The sequence below is a fragment of the Oncorhynchus tshawytscha genome, linkage group LG24 (genome assembly GCF_018296145.1).
Source record: "Oncorhynchus tshawytscha isolate Ot180627B linkage group LG24, Otsh_v2.0, whole genome shotgun sequence".
In the NCBI taxonomy this organism is placed as follows: domain Eukaryota; kingdom Metazoa; phylum Chordata; class Actinopteri; order Salmoniformes; family Salmonidae; genus Oncorhynchus; species Oncorhynchus tshawytscha.
In genome coordinates, this window is record NC_056452.1 from 20,054,669 (window position 1) to 20,074,212 (window position 19,544).

A 19,544-nucleotide genomic window follows, 5' to 3' on the forward strand; every position below is an offset into this window, starting at 1 on the left:
CTTAATTATATAGTAAAACACACAGAAATACGAGCCTTAGTTTCCGGATTTGACCATATTAATGACCTATCATTTAAAAAAACAAAACTTATTTCAGTGAAATATGGAAGCGTATTTCATCGAACGGGTGGCAACCCTAAGTCTAAATATTGCTGTTACATTGCACAGCCTTTAATGTTATGTCATAATTATGTCAAGTTTTGGCAAATTAATTATGGTCTTTGTTAGGAAGAAATGGTCTTCATACAGTTCGCAACGAGCCAGACGGCCCAAACTGCTGCATATACCCTGACTGCTTGCACTGGAACGCAAGAGAAGTGACACAATTTCCCTAGTTAATATTGCCTGCTAACATTAATTTCTTTTAACTAAATATGTAGGTTTAAAAAAGATACTTGTCTTGATTTTAAGAAAGGCATTGATGTTTATGGTTAGGTACATTGGTGACGATTGTGACTTTTTTCACGAATGCACTTTTGTTAAATCATCAAACGTTTGGCGAAGTAGGCGGTGATTCAATGATAAATTAACAGGCACCGCATTGATTATATGCAACGCAGGACAAGCTAGTTAAACTAGTAATATCATCAACCATGTGTAGTTAACTAGTGATTATGTTAAGATTGTTTTTTATAAGTTTAATGCTAGCTAGCAACTTACCTTGGCTACTTGCTGCACTCACGTAACAGGTAGTTAGCCTGCCAAGCAGTCTCCTCGTGGATTGCGATGTAATTGGCATCCAAAAATGCAGATTACCGATTGTTATGACAACTTGAAATCGGCCCTAATTAAATCAGTCGACCTCTAGTATGAACTGTGTGAGTTTCATCACTCTAGTTCAGGGATGGGCAACTGGCTGCCTGCAGACCGCCCTCAGAAGGAACACAGTCGGGGTCTCAACTTTCTGTTGCAAGGAAGAACACACAAGGGGCAATTTTGAAATTTGGTTGTGCATCAGTTTCTCTTATGTTAGTCACTGATATTTACTCAGCTTTTTTATTTTTTAGATTGGTAAGTTAGATAGCTGGCAGCTAGACTAAACTTGTAGTTATCATGGTTGAATTACCATGATTTTGTTAGTCACTCATATTAAAAACTGGGAGGGGGGTTAGTAGCAAGTGGTAAAGTATTCTAAGCTCATTCAGAAAAGGTCACCTGAACATCTTCCTAATATTGACTTGCACCAATTTACCCTCAGAACAGTGTGAATTCATCATGGCATGGTGTCAAGTGTTCCACAGGGATACTGGCCCATGTTGAATCCAATGCTTCCCACAGTTGTCAAGTTGGCGGGATGTCCTTTGGGTGGTGGATCATTCCTGATACACACAGCAAACTGTTGAGCATGGAAAAAAACCCAGCAGTGTTGCAGTTCTTGACACAAACCCACGTGCGCCTGGCACCTACTACCATACCCCGTTTTTAAAGGCACTTAAATCTTTTGTCTTGCCTTTTCACCCTCTGCATGGCATGCATATACAATCCATGTCTCAAGGCTTCAAAACCCTTCTTTAACCTGTCTCCTCCCCTTCATCTACTCCTGCGGTAGGAAACCCTGTTCCTGGAGTGCCGCAAGTACTGCAGGATTTAATTCCAATTAGGCACCACACCTGGCCAACTGAGCTAATTGATCAGTTCAGTGATTGCCTACATTCAACACACCTGATCTTCCAGGTCGGTTAAATCAAAAACATGAAGTGCCAGTGGCTCTCCAGGACCAGGGTTGCCTACCCCGATCTACAGTGATTGTAGTGGATTTAACAAGTGATGTCAATTAGGGATCATAACTTTCACCTGGTCAGTCTGTCTTGGAGAGAGCAGGTGTTTTTAATGTTTTGTACACAGTGTGTATATCATGTGTCCTCTATCATCACACAATCATAACTTGTGTTGTGCCATGAGCCTATATCAGCAGACTATAGATTTTGGGGCCGTACATTTCCCACATTACAATGAACAAGATTCAGGCCAGGATTCAATCCGATCTCCCCTTTTCGGCTAGGGTATGCACATGTCGGCTCATTCAGAAATTTGCTTTAAATGTCAGTTGTGCGCTATAAGGTGGATCTAACACCTCTTGGCCTCCCACATCCCAGTCAAAGCTATTCTCTGTCCTGACACCCCAATGGTGGAACCAGCTTCCCCCTAATGCCGGGTCGGCAGAGTCCCTGCACATCTTTCGAAAATACCTGAAAACCTACATATTCAAAGAGTATCTTAAATAAGACTTCTGTCTTAACCCCCCCACCCCCCACCAAAAAAAATAATCTTTCTCTAGCACTGACTTTTCTGGTAACTTATTTATTGAGGATAGATGTACTTATTATGACTGATTGCTAGGTGAGACAACCACATATTAAGGTGACTTCACTGTAAAGGCGTCCGCATGCTTCCCAGCCAAAACAGTTTGGAAGAGTTTGGGCATATTTTGTGATGTTTTTACTTCAGTTACCGTCTTCGGCTGTTTGGGCACATACTTTTTCTCTCGAGGCTAGCCGAAGTTAGTAGCCGAAGTTGGTAGGCCCTTCATCTTCAGTCATTGTCAATCAAAAAGGGATGACTCGTTTTCATGCAAATACCACTCCAAACATCTTAGTTGGATGTAAAATTGTGCGACTAAGATCTCCTTTGCAAAAACATAACAATTAATGACCAATTTCTTGAGTTATTTTTTAGTTCGAATTTATCTATCTTGAGGAAGTGTATACTGGCTACGGCGTCTCAATGGACAACAGTACAATTGCCTCTTTTTCTAATTTTTCAAGTGAAGGTCTTTTAAGGAAGTATGCGAGCACACTTGTTCGCCTAGCTGAGTTCGGCACTAGCCTAGATGAGTTTGGCACTAGCTGAACTGATGCATACTGACTCTTTAATTCACTCTGGATAAGAGCGTCTGCTAAATGACTTAAATATAACATGAATCGGAATGAATCTCAGCCTCAGTGTGAGACATTTGATTTGTCAGTCTTTCTGGCAGTGTTTTGAGAGTTTCTGGTTTGTTGACTTGGGAGGTGTGGCACCTGTGGTTAAATTTCACAACACAGATACTTCAACCATTTCTCAACCTTGTGTCCAACCAACCAACAAAAACACCATCATAATCCTGAGGTAGCTGCAGGGATCTCTGCACCCGGTAGATAGGTCAAATGAAACATTGTACAACGGTTGGGTCTAATCCTGGATGCTGATTGGTTAAAACGGGGAAGAAATCTCTTATGGAATTAAAGAATATCTATCCATTGTTTAAGTCTTCTATGACACATCGTTTCTGATCAAATGAAGCACACATTGTTTTGATTTAGTCATCCAAATGACCTCTGCATAGATTCACTCAGACTACAGATAGTGCTGTGATAGTCATGAAATTTGGCAAACACTAGTACAAGTTGGTATTCAAATACTTCCCTTTGTAGCCTATTGAACATTTTATGCTAATCTTAACATGGTTATAGTTGAATAAATAATCATTGTATAAAAAAAAAGCTGTACACAAACCTATTCCAGACAGGTCTGCACGTTTTCAAGTTTGTATGGCGTTTCTAGTGTAAACAGTTGAAGGCTGATTACGGTCCAAAGTTTTGCCATGTTAACCTATGGCCATTGAAATGCATTGGCATTTATGCAAATACGGTTGTAGTGTAAAAATAATGTTTTATTAACCTGACCAGTGCTGTGTTCAGTAGCCAAGTGTTGCAGATAGAAATGCCACACCAGAGCTGACATGATTCCTTATTCTACGTTTGCCAGAGAGGCATTTTTGTTCTTTATAGGGGTATGCTATCGGACCGCTTCAAAACGCTGTGTCCTGCTTATTGCTGGGCATTCGAAAGTTGTTTTGGTGTCGGTAGCTTTTAAGGTTTTGGTGCTAAAGGTCGGCAGAATTTAGTTGACATATGCAACACATTGGGATTGATGCAAATATGGTTGTAGTGGCAAATGTTTTAATAGTATCAAAGATATTCAGCCTGCACATTTGAAAGTTATTTGGGTCTTTATGGTTTTGGTGGTATAGGTGGCAGCGGGAGGAGACGAATAAGCACGCCGTATTACTAAAGTTGTTCTTGCTTCCACCCAACCAAAATAAGTAGACTTCCGTTGATAAAGATGATGCACTCCCATCATCAGTTATCCTCATCATTCAGAGTATTTCAATTGAATCATGACGTGTTAAATGTTCTTTTTTTCCGCCACGTTTACATTGTCAGTGATAAGGGAAAAGCAGCTTGACATTTATTGAGATGACTCATGTACTGGGGGCAGCTCTTCAGAGTGGTCACTAGTGGGCACAGCTACAGTCATAACCGTAAACACACTTTTAATTAACCCTAATGCCAAACCTTAAATTAAGACCAAAAAGCAAATGTTTGTTTTCATGATTTAAAAAAAAAAAGAAATAGTCAATTAGTTATGCCATTCAACTGCTCAGTTCTGCCTCCAGGGCAGGACCTATGATAAATGTTAACCTGCGAGGGATAATGGAGTCACTATCGACTTCAGGGCTGTTGTCTTTAACGCTATCTGTCACAAAGGTGACACTGTTGAAAACAATGGACAAAATCACTTTATGGAGGTAAAGGCTGCCATATAAGTCCTACGGCTGCTCTGGTTGGTTGCCGTCTTGTCCTGACTACCCAATCCCTCAGGCCTCAAGTCAGTGTCATTATGTGTTTGTGTTTTCCAGCAGTGCGCTCAACCCTGAATACCACAGGAGAGGGAGAAGTCTGGCTCTGAAGATGTTTGATCTACAATATTTTCATCACACCCTTCTCAACAGAAACCTTTTGTGTGCCAAGACCTGATAACTGTAGAGGTAAGGACCAAAGTCCACTAATTATATAAAAAGTACAGTATTGAATAGGTTTGGGTCTACTGTCTTTTCCATGATCTGATTTCCTCCCTTGAATTGCACCCAGCTGTGATTGGTCCTCCGAAACCTCTTTGTTTGATTTGCCATGATTGCAGCTCAGCCAAAAACAAAGGAACTTTGATCTGTTGATGTGTGGACTGAGACGGTTGACTTCCAAACTCCACAAGAGATATCAGCGTTACCTTAGTAGTGTGTTGCATATTTTGAACGGGGCCCAACGCTCATTGCCAGTGAGGGTGTTAAGTCTGTTGCAGTCCCAGCTCTCCTTTGCTTTGAGGATTCATGTTTTTCTTCATCCAACCAGTTTAGTGTGATTCATGGATCAGAGGAGTTTCCAGAGGATATAAATTATTTTAACAACTTTCGGAGTAATTACCTTACTCCCTGTCATAATTATATTGTCACACAAAGTTGCTGTAAAGTCGGTGCCTTTCCCGTGGAGCAACAACACACTGACTTTTGTTAGAGAAAGATTAAACTGAAAACTAACACATGCTTCGATCACGAGGGACTTGTCATCTGTGGAATATCAAAGCTTTTAATCAAAGGGCACAGACAGGCAGTCAAATGAATTAAATTGTATTAAGAATTGATGCAATTTCCAAACGAATGAATGGATTGCTTGTCTTTCTTCCATTGGCCAAAGTAATTTTCTTCCCTCTCAGAATGTGACATTGAGCCTTGAAAAGAGGCTGCATACTCTGACACTTTGATTTACTGTGTGTCTGCTGTGTGGGTGTGAGAAGTTGGCTGGCCACTAGGCCTTGACTGCTAGCTAAATTGACCCAGAAGCAAGACCCAATTCTCAACCATAATCTTCTCTGGACTGGTCCTCCCCCACGGAGGCCTCACATTCCAGCTACCCACGCCTTTTTAGAGCAGAATTTTCTGCTGCCATCCTCACGAGTGAGGTTTTGGACAGCTGTGTGTTTTTTCTGAGAGGTGACAATTTCTCTAACTTTCTGGACGTTGTCAAGGTTGGAGAAAGACAAAAGACTGGAGTGTCGTTGAGGGAAAAAATGTGGTAAAGGCGCCCATTGCTGTTCATCTGAAGCCAATAATTAAGCATGAAACCCAAATAGCGTTTGGAGAGACACAACAGAACTAGGATGTGATAACTAACATTCTACCAGCATGATGACAGTCTCAACAAAATTCAAGTATCTGCACAATATGAAGCACATGTGCTACAGTTGATCTGAAAGGCCTAGTGAAATTGAGTTGTTTGGCCATGCTTGTTCTACTGTTGAGAAGAAGGAAGAAGTCAAAGAAACTTGGATTATGTTGTGGTTATTTACATGTAAAAGGACCCATAAGTACCAACATGCAAAGGCATTTTTTTCTGCCTTCTGTGAGCCTAAGGAACATTGCCTTGTGCCGTGGCATTCAGTTACCAAAAACCCACATAACTTTTAAGATATTTTCTCATTTGTTTTCCTCATGAGGGAGGATAATGAAAGTTCACAGAAATAACAAGGTAAACCTATCAATTAGTTAGGGTTTTTACTGATATTGATTGTGTTTATGAATTAAGTGATTTAAAACTCAGAATTCTGTTACCAACTTGGTAACAGAATTTTTGAAAAATAGGTACGATTTTCTGCTATTGAATTGGCTACAATGGGAAATCACAGTAGCCACAAACCCTGCTACTGTCGTCCCTTCTACTGGCATATGTTCTGCTGTTTTCTTTCTCTGTCTGTTGTCTGGTGGTCAAAGCAAGAGTGTTAAGTCTGGACATCCCCTCTCTTTCTTGCTCCAGTTAATGTCACTTCTCCTGGCTCTTACTGACACCTACCCATGAGCCCCCTCTTTCTATTAACTGTAACCAACATCCTTACTCATTGAGCAATGACAGTCACCGGACGTCCGTGGATGTTGAAAAATAGTTTACGTTTGATTTCAAGGTCCACTCCATAGACATGTTCTTTTTGGTACTGTCCGGGGCGCCTTTAATTTCAACGTCCACTGTTGTTGATTTTTGTTCTTGTCCTGACCGGCGTTGATTTGGTCCAAACATAGACATCTATGATTGGATCAGATTTGGTCCAGTCTGGACCGGTCCAAATCTGAACCAATCATAGACCTCTATGTTTCACAAGTTTGGAGAGTACAGTAATGTAAAACAAGTTGAGTAGAGTTCAATACACACACAGCAAAGCACACTAGAGTTGAGTACACTATAGTGTACTGTGCTCTACTTTACTGTACTCTTCTGAGCTTAAGATGTCCAAAGTTGTGAAATATAGACGGCTGTGATTGGTTCAGATTTGGTCCATTCCGGACCAACCAAATTTGGTCTTGTTTGGTGCTGGAGTGTAGAATAACTCTCAAATAGGCAAAGGAGGATATTGCTTATTTCTACCTTTTTTGTGTACCTATTCAGGATACATCACCGGTAAAACCCCTAGAGTTGATTGACGCACCCGTGTGTCATTCTAATTAACTTAAAATAACTCAAATGTATCAATGTATTTTTTTTAAAGGTAGAGAGATGTATTTCTATGGGCTGCGTCTCAATCCACTGCATCCACCATGTCGGACTTCCACACCTGCGGTGGAAAGTGGCAGAGCTACAGCACTGTCTGTCGGACCAGGAGACATCTTCTTATTTATATATATATACACACACACACCTACAGGGGCCCTAAAATCCTAAATGAAATAGCTAAATGATCCATGGTATGACCAGCTTTTAAAAACTGAATATGTTCACTTAGTAGGGGTTATGAGACTGACATTCATATCCATTATTATGCATTTCTGTGTAGTACAGATCAGGGACCCATGATTACATTTCGCTACCGCATTTCTGTTACTGGGTGTAAATCCACTTCACTTACTGTGGTTAATAACCAAAATAGGTGTCATGTTATAGCTGACGCTCCATTCTTTCTAGAGTTGTTCAAACTTAATTCGGAGCAGATATTTAAGCGTTTTTGGAAAACGTGGACACAAACTGAGGGAGATTTTACCTAAATTCTCTGACCAGACATTGCATCTGCAATTCTTCCAGTAAATTGGTAAAAAGTAGTCATTGAGCACAGAGTTGTATGGTTTATTCAACTTTGAATTTACTGTTTGTTTTTTGGAGTCTCGGCGCAGATTTTGGATGGCCCTTTGTGACTGAGACTATTCTGGTGCTAATCTGCATTTTCCTCTTGTCTTCTCCTTTTCTCAGATCCAGAAAGCAGGCATAGCAGTTGGAGTGGGGAGGAGCGAGCCAAGGTGTCAGTGACTACCTTGCTGTCACACTTAGCCACACCACACTTACTAAACTCCGGAGATGGGGTATGTAAGCGCTTAACTCCGGACAGTTCTGTCAGGAAATTCCTCGATTTGCCAAGGTGGTCACCCTGCTCCGCGCTGGTTTGTACAGCTGGAAAAGCTTCTGTTTCCACATCCGTCTGGAGCAGCATGACTGGCTGTGTATGTTCCTGATCAAGGCTATCCTCACCTCTTAATGTTGTGATCTGAAGCTACTTGCCGGGGAGGGACAAAGAGACATTGGGGACATTCTAAGCGTCACTATGGCATCTGAGGACATAGGAGATGCTGTGGGTCGTGCGACAGTGGTGGCCTTGTCAGCCGGGTCCAGAAATAACCATGTCACTTCAGACTACGGCATGCCTCTGAGTCAAAGCAACACACGTCCACATTCTCACGAGCCAGAGGTTAGCCACCGGGGCAGCGAAGACTGCTGCTCACCGTTCCCTCTCTATTGGAAGTTATCTTATGATAGCGGATCTTATGATGGTGGGGAGGGGACGTTTCTGGATGCAGGATGCAAATGCTGGGAATTCTCCAACCCTAAACATGCTAGTGCTGTAGCTGAGTTCGGCACCACATCTCGGGGGGAGAGGGGGACGCGTGCTTTGGTTTCCACCCAGCTGTGTCCGACATGTGATCCAGTGGAAAGCCTCTCAGCCTGCCAGGAGACTGACTCGGTCTGTTGGACCACTGGGACCGAGACAGAGCCTCAGGAAAACCAGTCCGAGAGGAGAACAGAGGGGTTTTCTTCTCCTGCTGTGACTCCCCAGGCTGGTGCTCTGCCAAAGTTGAGCTACTCCGAGGGCTCTCCCTGCCAGCTGGAGCCCAGCACGGCTGGCACACAACGCCCCTGTCCATCCTCGGTGCCCTGCAGACACAGCTTTAGGAGGAGCAGCCTGCCAGTGGCATCTCAGTGCCACTTCTCCTGCTCTCCCATAGGGGAGGGAGGAACGCCAGGAATGCCAGCCAGGACTATCGATGCCCGCTGTTTGCACTTCCTGAAAGATGGCTACTCCAGCCTAGAGAGGCTCAACAGGAGACCCAGAGCCAAGGTCTCCGTGGAGAGATTCTTCAGGAGGGCCTCGCTGAATACCATGCTCTCCTCCTCCAAGCAGTCCACCAGCCCCCAGAAGAGCGACAGCGACGGCGGCCTGTCGGACAGCGAGTTCATCCGCAACAGGAAAGAGCGCTCCACCGTGCTGGTGAGGAGGTACTACAAAAACAACCGCAAAGTTGAGAAGTCTGTGCGCGCGGGCACCAAGGCCATCGTGAGGTTTATGCTCTCAGGACACATAGCAGAGAAGGCCTGGGAGGCTGTTTGCAAAAGGACCTGGCACCCCAGTGAGAGACCCATCGTGTCAGTCAGAGGGCACGGCGCGGGGCCTCTGGCCGTCAGCCTGTGGGGTTACAGGGGCCTGCTCAGATACACGGGGGCCAGACTCTCAGAGGTAAGCATCTTTGTTTTTCACACCCAGGCTACAGGGTTCCTGAAAGAAACCTCTGTTGCTCTATGCACCTGCAGCAGCCTTCTCTTATCAAAGTGTTGGCTTAGCTCCCACACACGACAAATCAACTCCTTCAAATACGGTAGTTGTGCAAATGGTACAATCTTGCAATTCTGAAAATATTTTTGTAATGTGCAGTATTTTTCTCATTATTTGGCTTCAGCAATTCAATCACTCCCAACTAAAATACAAGTGATCATTGGTTCTCAGAAAAAATACTGCATCTTCATCTGTTTGATTTAATGTTTCGCCTCTTACGCTCTGCAGGGAGAGTCATAAGCAGAACCACTCAGTCACACTGTCTCTTTGTCCACAGTAGTCCGCAGCAGTGGAAAAATGGATCTGGCCCAGTTAGTTCTGGTGCCAATATCACTAACAGCCTGAGCTACCATTGCATTGAAGTTATTGCCATAGAAATCAGTAATATCCACAGAGCGAGATGGGGAGAAACCCCTGGTTCAGTGTTATGGTTCATTTCCTATGGAACACGTGCCAAATTCGGTGTGAGGAGTTTTTTGGGATGCCGAAAGGACCTGTAACAAAGCGTTTAGACGAATAAGGCCGGAGAAAGAGCATCTGGCTTCCAGTCTCCCTTGTTGAATGAACCACTGCCTCGGAGGTTTAACACACTCCGCTCCTCTGAGTGTGTGTACGCCACAACAGAGCAAACCTCTGTGTCCAGAGAGTCTGTGCTGTGGTAACTAACCCGGGCGCTGCAGTGGTTGGAGACGCAGGGTTTTTATGGGTCCTTTGTGGTGCAGAAATATGGGCTGCATTAAGTCTAAGGCTCGCTCATGTCTTGGCTAATAATGAGGCCATTGAAAAGGGTAATAGTCAGGGCGCCTGTCAAAACACCATCTGCACTATTCCTATGGCGTTACCTTAGGAACCAAACAGAATGGGCACTGATTCTTATGCCCCCCCCCCAGCCCCCACTTGAGTTTCTGACTATACAATAATTGAGTGGAGTTTTCTGTGAGAAATTCCAAAGTGTCCAGTGTTCCTGGGTTTATTTCCACAGCAAATGAGGTGAGCCAAGGCACACACAGGATTATGTAGTGAAGGGATCTTACCGGGGCAACGTTGGAGTAGTGAACTCAGAGAGAGGAAGGGAAATTAGGAAAAGAGATGTTTAGTGCCACGTACAGTGTCTTCAGAAAGATGTTTAGTGCCACGTACAGTGTCTTCAGAAAGATGTTTAAGTGCCACGTACAGTGTCTTCAGAAAGATGTTTAAGTGCCACGTACAGTGTCTTCAGAAAGATGTTTAAGTGCCACGTACAGTGTCTTCAGAAAGATGTTTAAGTGCCACGTACAGTGTCTTCAGAAAGATGTTTAGTGCCACGTACAGTGTCTTCAGAAAGATGTTTAGTGCCACGTACAGTGTCTTCAGAAAGATGTTTAGTGCCACGTACAGTGTCTTCAGAAAGATGTTTAGTGCCAAGTACAGTGTCTTCAGAAAGATGTTTAAGTGCCACGTACAGTGTCTTCAGAAAGTATTCAGACCCCTTGACTTTTCCCACATTTTGTTACGTTACAGCCTTAATCTAAAATTGATTGATATTTGTTTTTATCTAATCTACACACACTACCCCATAATGACACATCTTAAACATGTATAAAGATACCTTATTTACATACAGTGGGGCAAAAAATTATTTAGTCATTGTAGGATTTTTAATAAATTTATTTGCAAATTATGGTGGAAAATAAGTATTTAGTATAAAAAGTTATATTTTGGTTTCATCTGACCATATGACATTCTCCCAATCTTCTTCTGGATCATCCAAATGCTCTAGCAAACTTCAGACGGGTCTGGACATGTACTGGCTTAAGCAGGGGGACATGTCGGGCACTGCAGGATTTGAGTCCCTGGCGGCATAGTGTGTTACTGGTGGTAGGCTTTGTTACTTTGGTCCCAGCTCTCTGCAGGTCATTCACTAGGTCCCCCCGTGTGTTTCTGGGATTTTTGCTTGTGATCATTTTGACCCCACGGGTGAGATCTTGTGTGGAGCCCCAGATGGAGGGAGATTATCAGTGGTCTTGTATGTCTTCCATTTCCTAATAATTGCTCCCACAGTTGATTTCTTCAAACCAAGCTGCTTACCTATTGCAGATTCAGTCTTCCCAGCCTGGTGCAGGTCTACAATTTTGTTTCTGGTGTCCTTTGACAGCTCTTTGGTCTTGGCCATAATGGGGTTTGGAGTGTGACTGTTTGAGGTTGTGGACAGGTGTCTTTTATACTGATAACAAGTTCAAACAGGTGCCATTAATACAGGTAACAAGTGGAGGACAGAGGAGCCTCTTAAAGAAGCAGTTACAGGTCTATGAGAGCCAGAAATCTTGCTTGTTTGTAGGTGACCAAATACTTATTTTCCACCATAATTTGCAAATAAAGTAATTAAAAATCCTACAATGTGATTTTCTGGATTTTTTTTCTCATTTTGTCTGTCATAGTTGAAGTGTACCTATGATGAAAATTACAGGCCTCTCTCATCTTTTTAAGTGGGAGAACTTGCACAATTGGTGGCTGACTAAATACTTTTTTGCCCCACTGTAAGTATTCAGATCCTTTGCTATGAGACTCGAAATTGAGCTCAGGTGCATCCTTTTCCCATTGATCATCCTGAAGATGTTTCTACGACTTGATTGGAGTCCACCTGTGGTAAATTTAATTGATTTTGACATAATTGATTTGGACATGATTTGGAAAGGCACAACTGTCTATATAAGGTCCCACAGTTCACAGTCGTCATGACGTTTGCCTGGGGGTAGGTTTATGACAGTCATAAATACCTCTTCCCTCCCTTTTACGTCTCTCTAGCCTACTGATGTTACATTTACAAACCCCTTGGTTAACATAGAGATTCTGGGAACATCAGAAGGTGGGGGGAAATGAACTATATTCTGGTAATCCGATCGATTGAACATATGCAGTGGTACGTAATGAATATGATGTCAGTTCGGTTGTCATCTGAGACATTCTCATCAATGATAAGATGAAACTCTACAGTGGAAAGTCTACACATCAGAGTTATCGGATTCACATGGAATTGCTGTTCAATTAAAATTTTTCTTGATGGGATGAAATGTGATTTTAGCTTCTAAAATGTGAGAATTGGGTTTTCATAAGGTTAGGGCTCTGCTCAATCAGTGGCCCGCCCCTGTGAAGAGTCATGGGTTATAAAACTTTTCAGACACACCCTTCTCGCTCCACTATATAAAGCCTTGACGAAAATGTAACCTCCTGTTCCGAGGATTTGAGGACGACGGTCCGATGTCAGAATGGTTCAGATAATAACTACGGACGAAGCCAACATCAGTGTGAGCTTTGGTTGCGAATGGTATGAACTTTGAACTCTTATTCACTACAGAAGTGATACCTCCTAGCTGTTGAGTTAGCAACAGTAGCTGCAAATGAGGGTTAGACGGGATACTCTGTCTGTTCCTTCCTATCACACAACGACGTTACTACAACCTACAACGTATTCAATTGACCAACAGAGACATTCTTCAAAGGACTCGGTTTGGCAACATGGCCTTCCATCTACCACCAACCTACTGAAGCGCAGCTCAGAGTAAATATTTATTGCATTTTCCTTTTCCAAATGGGCGGTAATTTAGAATGCATAAGATACTGTATTTACGATAGCACAGCTTCTCCCTGTGTCCCTCAGTCTTCCCGCTCTTTCACTCAAACCCAGCACCCTTTCTTTTGTGTAACAAGCTGTCATATCTGTTCCACCCGCTAGGGACGTTTTCCTTTATTACGTAATTTGTAATCAAGTTATGATTAATTATGTGTATGTGCAGGGACTGGCAGACTAGTCAGGATCGAGGCAAAGATGATCGGAGCAAAGTAGAGTGATCCTCGACGGAAACCTGCTCCAGAATGCTCAGGACCTCAGACTGGGGTGAAGGTTCACCTTCCAACAGGACAATGACCCTAAGTACTTCTGGACAAGTCTCTGAATGTTGGGGCAGCGCACAATTGGCCCAGCGTCATCCGGGTTAGGGGAGGGTTTGGCCGGCAGGGATGCCCTTGTCCCTTCGAGCTCTAGTGACACCTGTGGTGGGCTGCATGCACGGTGACACGTTCGCCAGGTGTGCGACGTTTCCTCCGACACATTGGTGTGGCTGGCTTCTGGGTTAAGCTGGCATTGTGTCAAGAAGCAGTGCGGCTTAGTTGGGTCGTGTATCGGAGGACTCATGGTTCTCGACCTTCGCCTCTCCCGAGTACATACGGGAGTTTCAGCGATGACACATGACTGTAACTACCAATTGGATACCACGAAATTGGGGAGAAAAAGGGGTAAAAAAAATAAGTATCAATGTTCTTGAGTGGGCCAGCCAGAGTCCGGACTTGAACCCGATCTAACATTTCTGAAGAGACCTGAAAATATCTGTGCAGCGACGCTCCCCATCCAACCTGACAGAGAGGATCAGAAGAGAAGAATGGGAGAAACTCCCCAAATACAGGTGTGTCAGGTAGAGGTCGACCGATTAATCGGAATGGCCGATTTAATTAGGGCCGATTTCAAGTTTTCATAACAATCGGAAATCGGTATTTTTGGGCGCCGATTAAAAAAAAAAGAACAACAGATTTTCACCTTGTCAGCTCGGGGGATCCAATCTTGCAACCTTACAGTTAACTAGTCAACGCAATAACAACCTGCCTCTCTCTCGTTGCACTCCACTGCCTGTTACACGAATGCAGTAAGACAAGGTAAGTTGTTAGCTAGCATTAAACTTATCTTATAAAAAACAATCAATCATAACCACTAGTTAACTACACATGGTTGATGATATTACTAGATATTATCCATTGTGTCCTGCGTTGCATATAATCTGACTGAGCATACAAGTTTCTGACTGAGCGGTGGTAGGCAGAAGCAGGCGCGTAAACATTCAAACAGCGTTTTGCCAGCGGCTCTTCCTTGTGCGTCAAGCATTGCGCTGTTTATGACTTCAAGCCTATCAACTCCCGAGATGAGGCTGGTGTAACCGAAGTGAAATGGCTAGCTAGTTAGTTGGTTAGCTAGTTAGCCCACCTAAAACTTATTAACTGGGAATATTGAAGACTCATGTTAAAAGGAACCACCAGCTTTCATATGTTCTGAGCAAGGAACTGAAACGTTAGCTTTCTTACATAGCACATATTGCACTTTTACTTTCTTCTCCAACACTTTGTTTTTGCATTATTTAAACCAAATTGAACATGTTTCATTATTTACTTGAGGCTAAATTGATTTTATTGATGTATTATATTAAGTTAAAATAAGTGTTCATTCAGTATTGTTGTAATTGTCATTATTACATATATATTTTTTTTAAATCAGCCGATTTAATCGGTACAGGCTTTTCTTTTTGGCCCTCCAATAATCGGTATCGGTATCGGCGTTGAAAAATCATAATCTGTCGACCTTTAGTGCCAAGCTTGTAGCGTCATACCCAAGAAGACTCGGCGTAATCGCTGCCACAGGTGCTTCAACAAAGTACTGAGTAAAGGGTCTGAATACTTATGTAAATAGAATATTTAATTTCATTTAAAAAAAAAATCTTTGCAAAAAAGCAAATATTGCTTTGTCATTATGGAGTATTATGTGTAGATTGAGGGACTTATATATATATATATATATATATATTTCAATCCATTTTAGAATAAGGCTGTAACGTAACAAAATGTGGATAAAGTCACGAGTCTGAATACTTTCCAAAGGCACTGTAGCTGGGTTAGTAGGTTAACAAACGGTAGTTGCGTGAGGCACCAAGCTAGTTTGTAGTTGAAAGTTGGTCATCTTTGTCTTAAGTTTGAATGTCCATTTGCATTTATTTGCAAATTGACACGAGATCAGCCTCCCATGCAAACTTTATTGGTTACTTTGCAAGTTTCCATGTTGATTTTATTCAAACGAGACCTTCTCCGTAGCTTTATTTGTTTCTTTGGTGTGGTCTGAGAGCAGGTCTGTAATTCATCACCATAAGTGTGCTTACCTGTAAAAAAAAAAACCACTCCCAGCTCACCTGCCCTCAGGATCAAACATCCTTAAGATGGTGCCTTTTTATTGTTTTCTCTTAAGGATCCTACCAATTTAGATTGGACCAAATCCTTTCATTTCCCCCAAAGCAGTTTGTCATGCCAACACATCTCTTTTGTAAGTTGGCACATGTGTAGCCTCCTGGCAACAGATGTACTAGTGTCCAGAGGGCATGGCGAGAAGAGTTGGTTGCTTCCCGGAAAGTAGCCTGTAAAAATGCTGTTTTCAAATTAGCACTGGTGCAAAACATCTTGATGGGACGGAAATGCAAACTTCAGCTGACCTCTTAAAGCACTATGACCCCACTGTCTTGTGTAATCTTTGGGGATAGTTCTCCCACGCGAGACCCTGTGTCATTAATTTACATTGGCCAGTGTGGGAATAAACATGATCCTAACATGTTTGCTTAAGACTGGTATGAAGCTACAGTAAGTTAAACTTGTGTTTTCAGCGAAGCCCACATAAAAAAAGTACTATATTTTATGGTGTAAGTATTATAGTATTCACTAGTTTTTTTTGCAGACTATGCTGTAGTATTTACAGTTAACAATAGTATAAATACTTAAGTGACAATTACTATATATAGTAATTGTCACTTAATGTCAGTTTTTTTCAGATTGTAGTATACTGTAGTTTTTACTGTATTGATTTTGAGGACATCACTGTAGTGTTTTTGTATTATCATTGACAAAGAAGTGGAGGCTTTCTCCTTGAGGAAACCTATTGGAGAAATAGAAAAAAAAATCAAATTTTGACATAACCTGTAGGTAGGAAGAACTGGGTTGTGAACAGACTTAAACTCTTCTGCTATTTTCTATCATCTGTAGGGAACCCATTATATGGTCTATACCTGACATGTAGGTTTCTCACTTATGGGAGCCACAAATTGGGATATGGGGGAGGGGAATGGGAATGGGCAGGGTATATGCACATTTGAAATACTTTAGTGTTTATTATAGTTACCTCAGTAATGTCCACAAAAAACACTTTTGTATTTACTACGGTGTTTTTATTTTTTTGTGGATAATAATAATTCTATAGTAAGTACTGCACATGAGCGAGGGATGCTACAGTGTGTATATATAGTATACTACAAAATAAGCAGTGGAGTGAAACACTTCCTGCAATAAAAGGAACCTAGACAAATAGATAGCACACAGCTGTTAAATATTGTATGTGAATAAACTGATAAGCATAACAGTCTTCAGTACATTGTATTGAGGGGGATTTCCAAAAGGCTATGACTACTATATTGAAATCTGAACTTTGACATGAATGTGAGAATTACACATGTGATTTTTGTCACTTTTTTTTTTCTTCTTCTCCACTTAACTACAGGAATCAAGTCTGCAGTTTGAATAACAGAAACAGTCGTGAATAAGCCTCATGTCCACAGCACTTCCTGTCTGTGTGGTAGACGGATAACTCGGGCCCCTGTCAAGAGAATAAGAATTACAGGATTGGCTGATAAGGATGCTCACCTATGTCACTGACCAGGCTTCTCAGTCAGAGCCTTTTGAGACTGAGAAAAGAGGGACCCAGTGACAGACAGGGGAAGTGGCTAAAAACTGGTCCTATAATTGTTTAGCCAGACCTCCATGGCTTTCTCTAGTTTCTCTTAGTAAGAAAAGTAATAGAAGGGATCGGAGTCGGTGGTATCGGCTCTGTGTGCATGCACATAGCTGAATGTGTGCGCTTTCAGTAATGTAGCTACTAGCTGGTTGGTTAGATAGGAAGAAGGCCTTTTAAAATAGATCAATGGTTTACATAGAAGAAAAACACTGAAGTCATTGCATTACAGCTAACCGTTCCAGCAAATCTACCGACCACGTTAAGTAGAGGGAAGAGCCAACAGGGGCAGGTTCTAAAGAAGGGTAAATTAAAGACAACTTCCTGCTTCCAGAAACCTAAAGCTTGAATCAACAATCTTTGAAGGCTGCTGTTTGACCCATTGTGATTAGCTCAAGACTAATAAATACCAGGAAATTAGTAAGATGTGTTATGTTTGTTAGTGTCAGGTAGGACTGTTGCGGTGACCATATTACCACCGGAAGTAATATGTCATGACCACAGTAACATTCATGGTAATCTCTTCTTATGTACTCTGGACATGCGTTGGTAGTACCCAACTTGCTAATGACCATCAGGACCTAATGGCCTGGTCCTCGGGGCTCTATTGTCCCTCCATCAGGTCTTAATGGCCTGGTCCTCGGGGCTCTATTGTCCCTCCATCAGGTCCTAATGGCCTGGTCCTCGGGGCTCTATTGTCCCTCCATCAGGTCCTAATGGCCTGGTCCTCTGAGCTCTATTGTCCCTCCATCAGTTCCTAATGGCCTGGTCCTTGGGGCTCTATTGTCCCTCCATCAGGTCCTAATGGCCCGGTCCTCTGGGCTATATTGTTCTCCATCAGGTCCTAATGGCCTGGTCCTCGGAGCTCTATTGTCCCTCCATCAGTTCCTAATGGCCCGGTCCTCTTCTATATTGTCCCTCCATCAGGTCCCAATGGCCTGGTCCTCGGGGCTCTATTGTCCCTCCATCAGGTCCTAATGGCCTGGTCCTCGATTAGAAATGCAGGTTGAAAATGAGTGTGAAACATGGTCGTTGTGGATGTTGTTTCAAAGCCTAACACAATAAAATGGACAGCGCTTTCTAAGGTGATGATTAAAACTACCAAAGCATTTATTTAAAACACCAATATGCGTATTAGAGCTTATACACACGCTCGCAATGCATTCGTTAAGTATTCAGACACCTTAACTTTTTCTTCATTTTGTTTTATTACAGCCTTACACTAAAATTGATGAAATTATCCCCCCCCTCAATCTACACACAATACTCCATAATGACAAAGCAAATACAGGTTTTTAGAAATGTTTGCAAAACAAATAATTAATAAATAATCTTACATTTACATATGTCAGGCATTTGAGCATGTTGGGGATGCTCTGGATCTACGTATATGACAGTGTGTTTCAGTTCCCGCCAATATCCAGCAACTTCGTACAGCCATTGAAGAGGAGTGGGACAACATTCCACAGGCCACAATCAACAGCTTGATCAACTTTATGCAATGGAAATGTGTCACACTGCAAGCGGGAAATTATGGTCACACCAGATACTGACTGGTTTTCTGATCAACGCCTCTTCTTTTTAAAATGTTTTCAAAGGTACGCTATACAGTGGGGAGAACAAGTATTTGATACACTGACAATTTTGCAGTTTTACTACTTTAAAGCATGTAGAGGTCTGTAATTCTTTATCATAGGTACACTTCAACTGTGAGAGACGGAATCTAAAACAGAAATCCAGAAAATCACATTGTATGATTTTTAAGTAATTCATTTGCATTTTATTGCATGACATACAGTGGGGCAAAAAAGTATTTAGTCAGCCACCAATTGTGCAAGTTCTCCCACTTAAAAAGATGAGAGGCCTGTAATTTTCATCATAGGTACATTTCAACTATGACAGACAAAATGAGAGAAAAAAATCCAGAAAATCACATTGTAGGATTTTTAATGAATTTATCTCCTTAGTCTTGGTTACGTTGAGGGATAGGTTGTTATTATGGCACCACCCGGCCAGGTCTCTGACCTCCTCCCTATAGGCTGCTTAGTGATGAGGTTTGAGGGCACTATGGTGTTGAATGCTGAGCTATAGTCAATGAATAGCATTCTCACGTAGGTGTTCCTTTTGTCCAGGTGGGAAAGGGCAGTGTGGAGTGCAATAGAGTTTGCATCATCTGTGGATCAGTTTGGGCGGTATGCAAATTGGAGTGGGCCTAGGGTTTCTGGGATAATGGTGTTGTGATCCATGACTAGCCTTTCAAACACTTCATGGCTACAGACGTGAGTGCTACGGGTCT

General features: G+C 42.3%; 1 protein-coding gene across 6 annotated transcripts in view; it reads left to right on the forward strand.

The window, feature by feature from the left end:
• Positions 1-19,544, forward strand: part of LOC112223466 (1-phosphatidylinositol 4,5-bisphosphate phosphodiesterase epsilon-1) — an 80,927-nt gene that overhangs the window by 2,783 nt on the left and 58,600 nt on the right. For 5 of the 6 annotated variants that reach the window (XM_042305474.1, XM_042305477.1, XM_042305476.1 and 2 more), the window contains exons 2-3: positions 4,682-4,810; positions 8,049-9,585. In XM_042305474.1, coding sequence (XP_042161408.1) covers positions 8,398-9,585 — 1,188 coding nt within the window. In that variant the 5' untranslated portion in view covers positions 4,682-4,810; positions 8,049-8,397. The remainder of the gene's footprint in view (positions 1-4,681; positions 4,811-8,048; positions 9,586-19,544) is intronic. The other variant, XM_042305475.1, reaches the window with a different exon arrangement.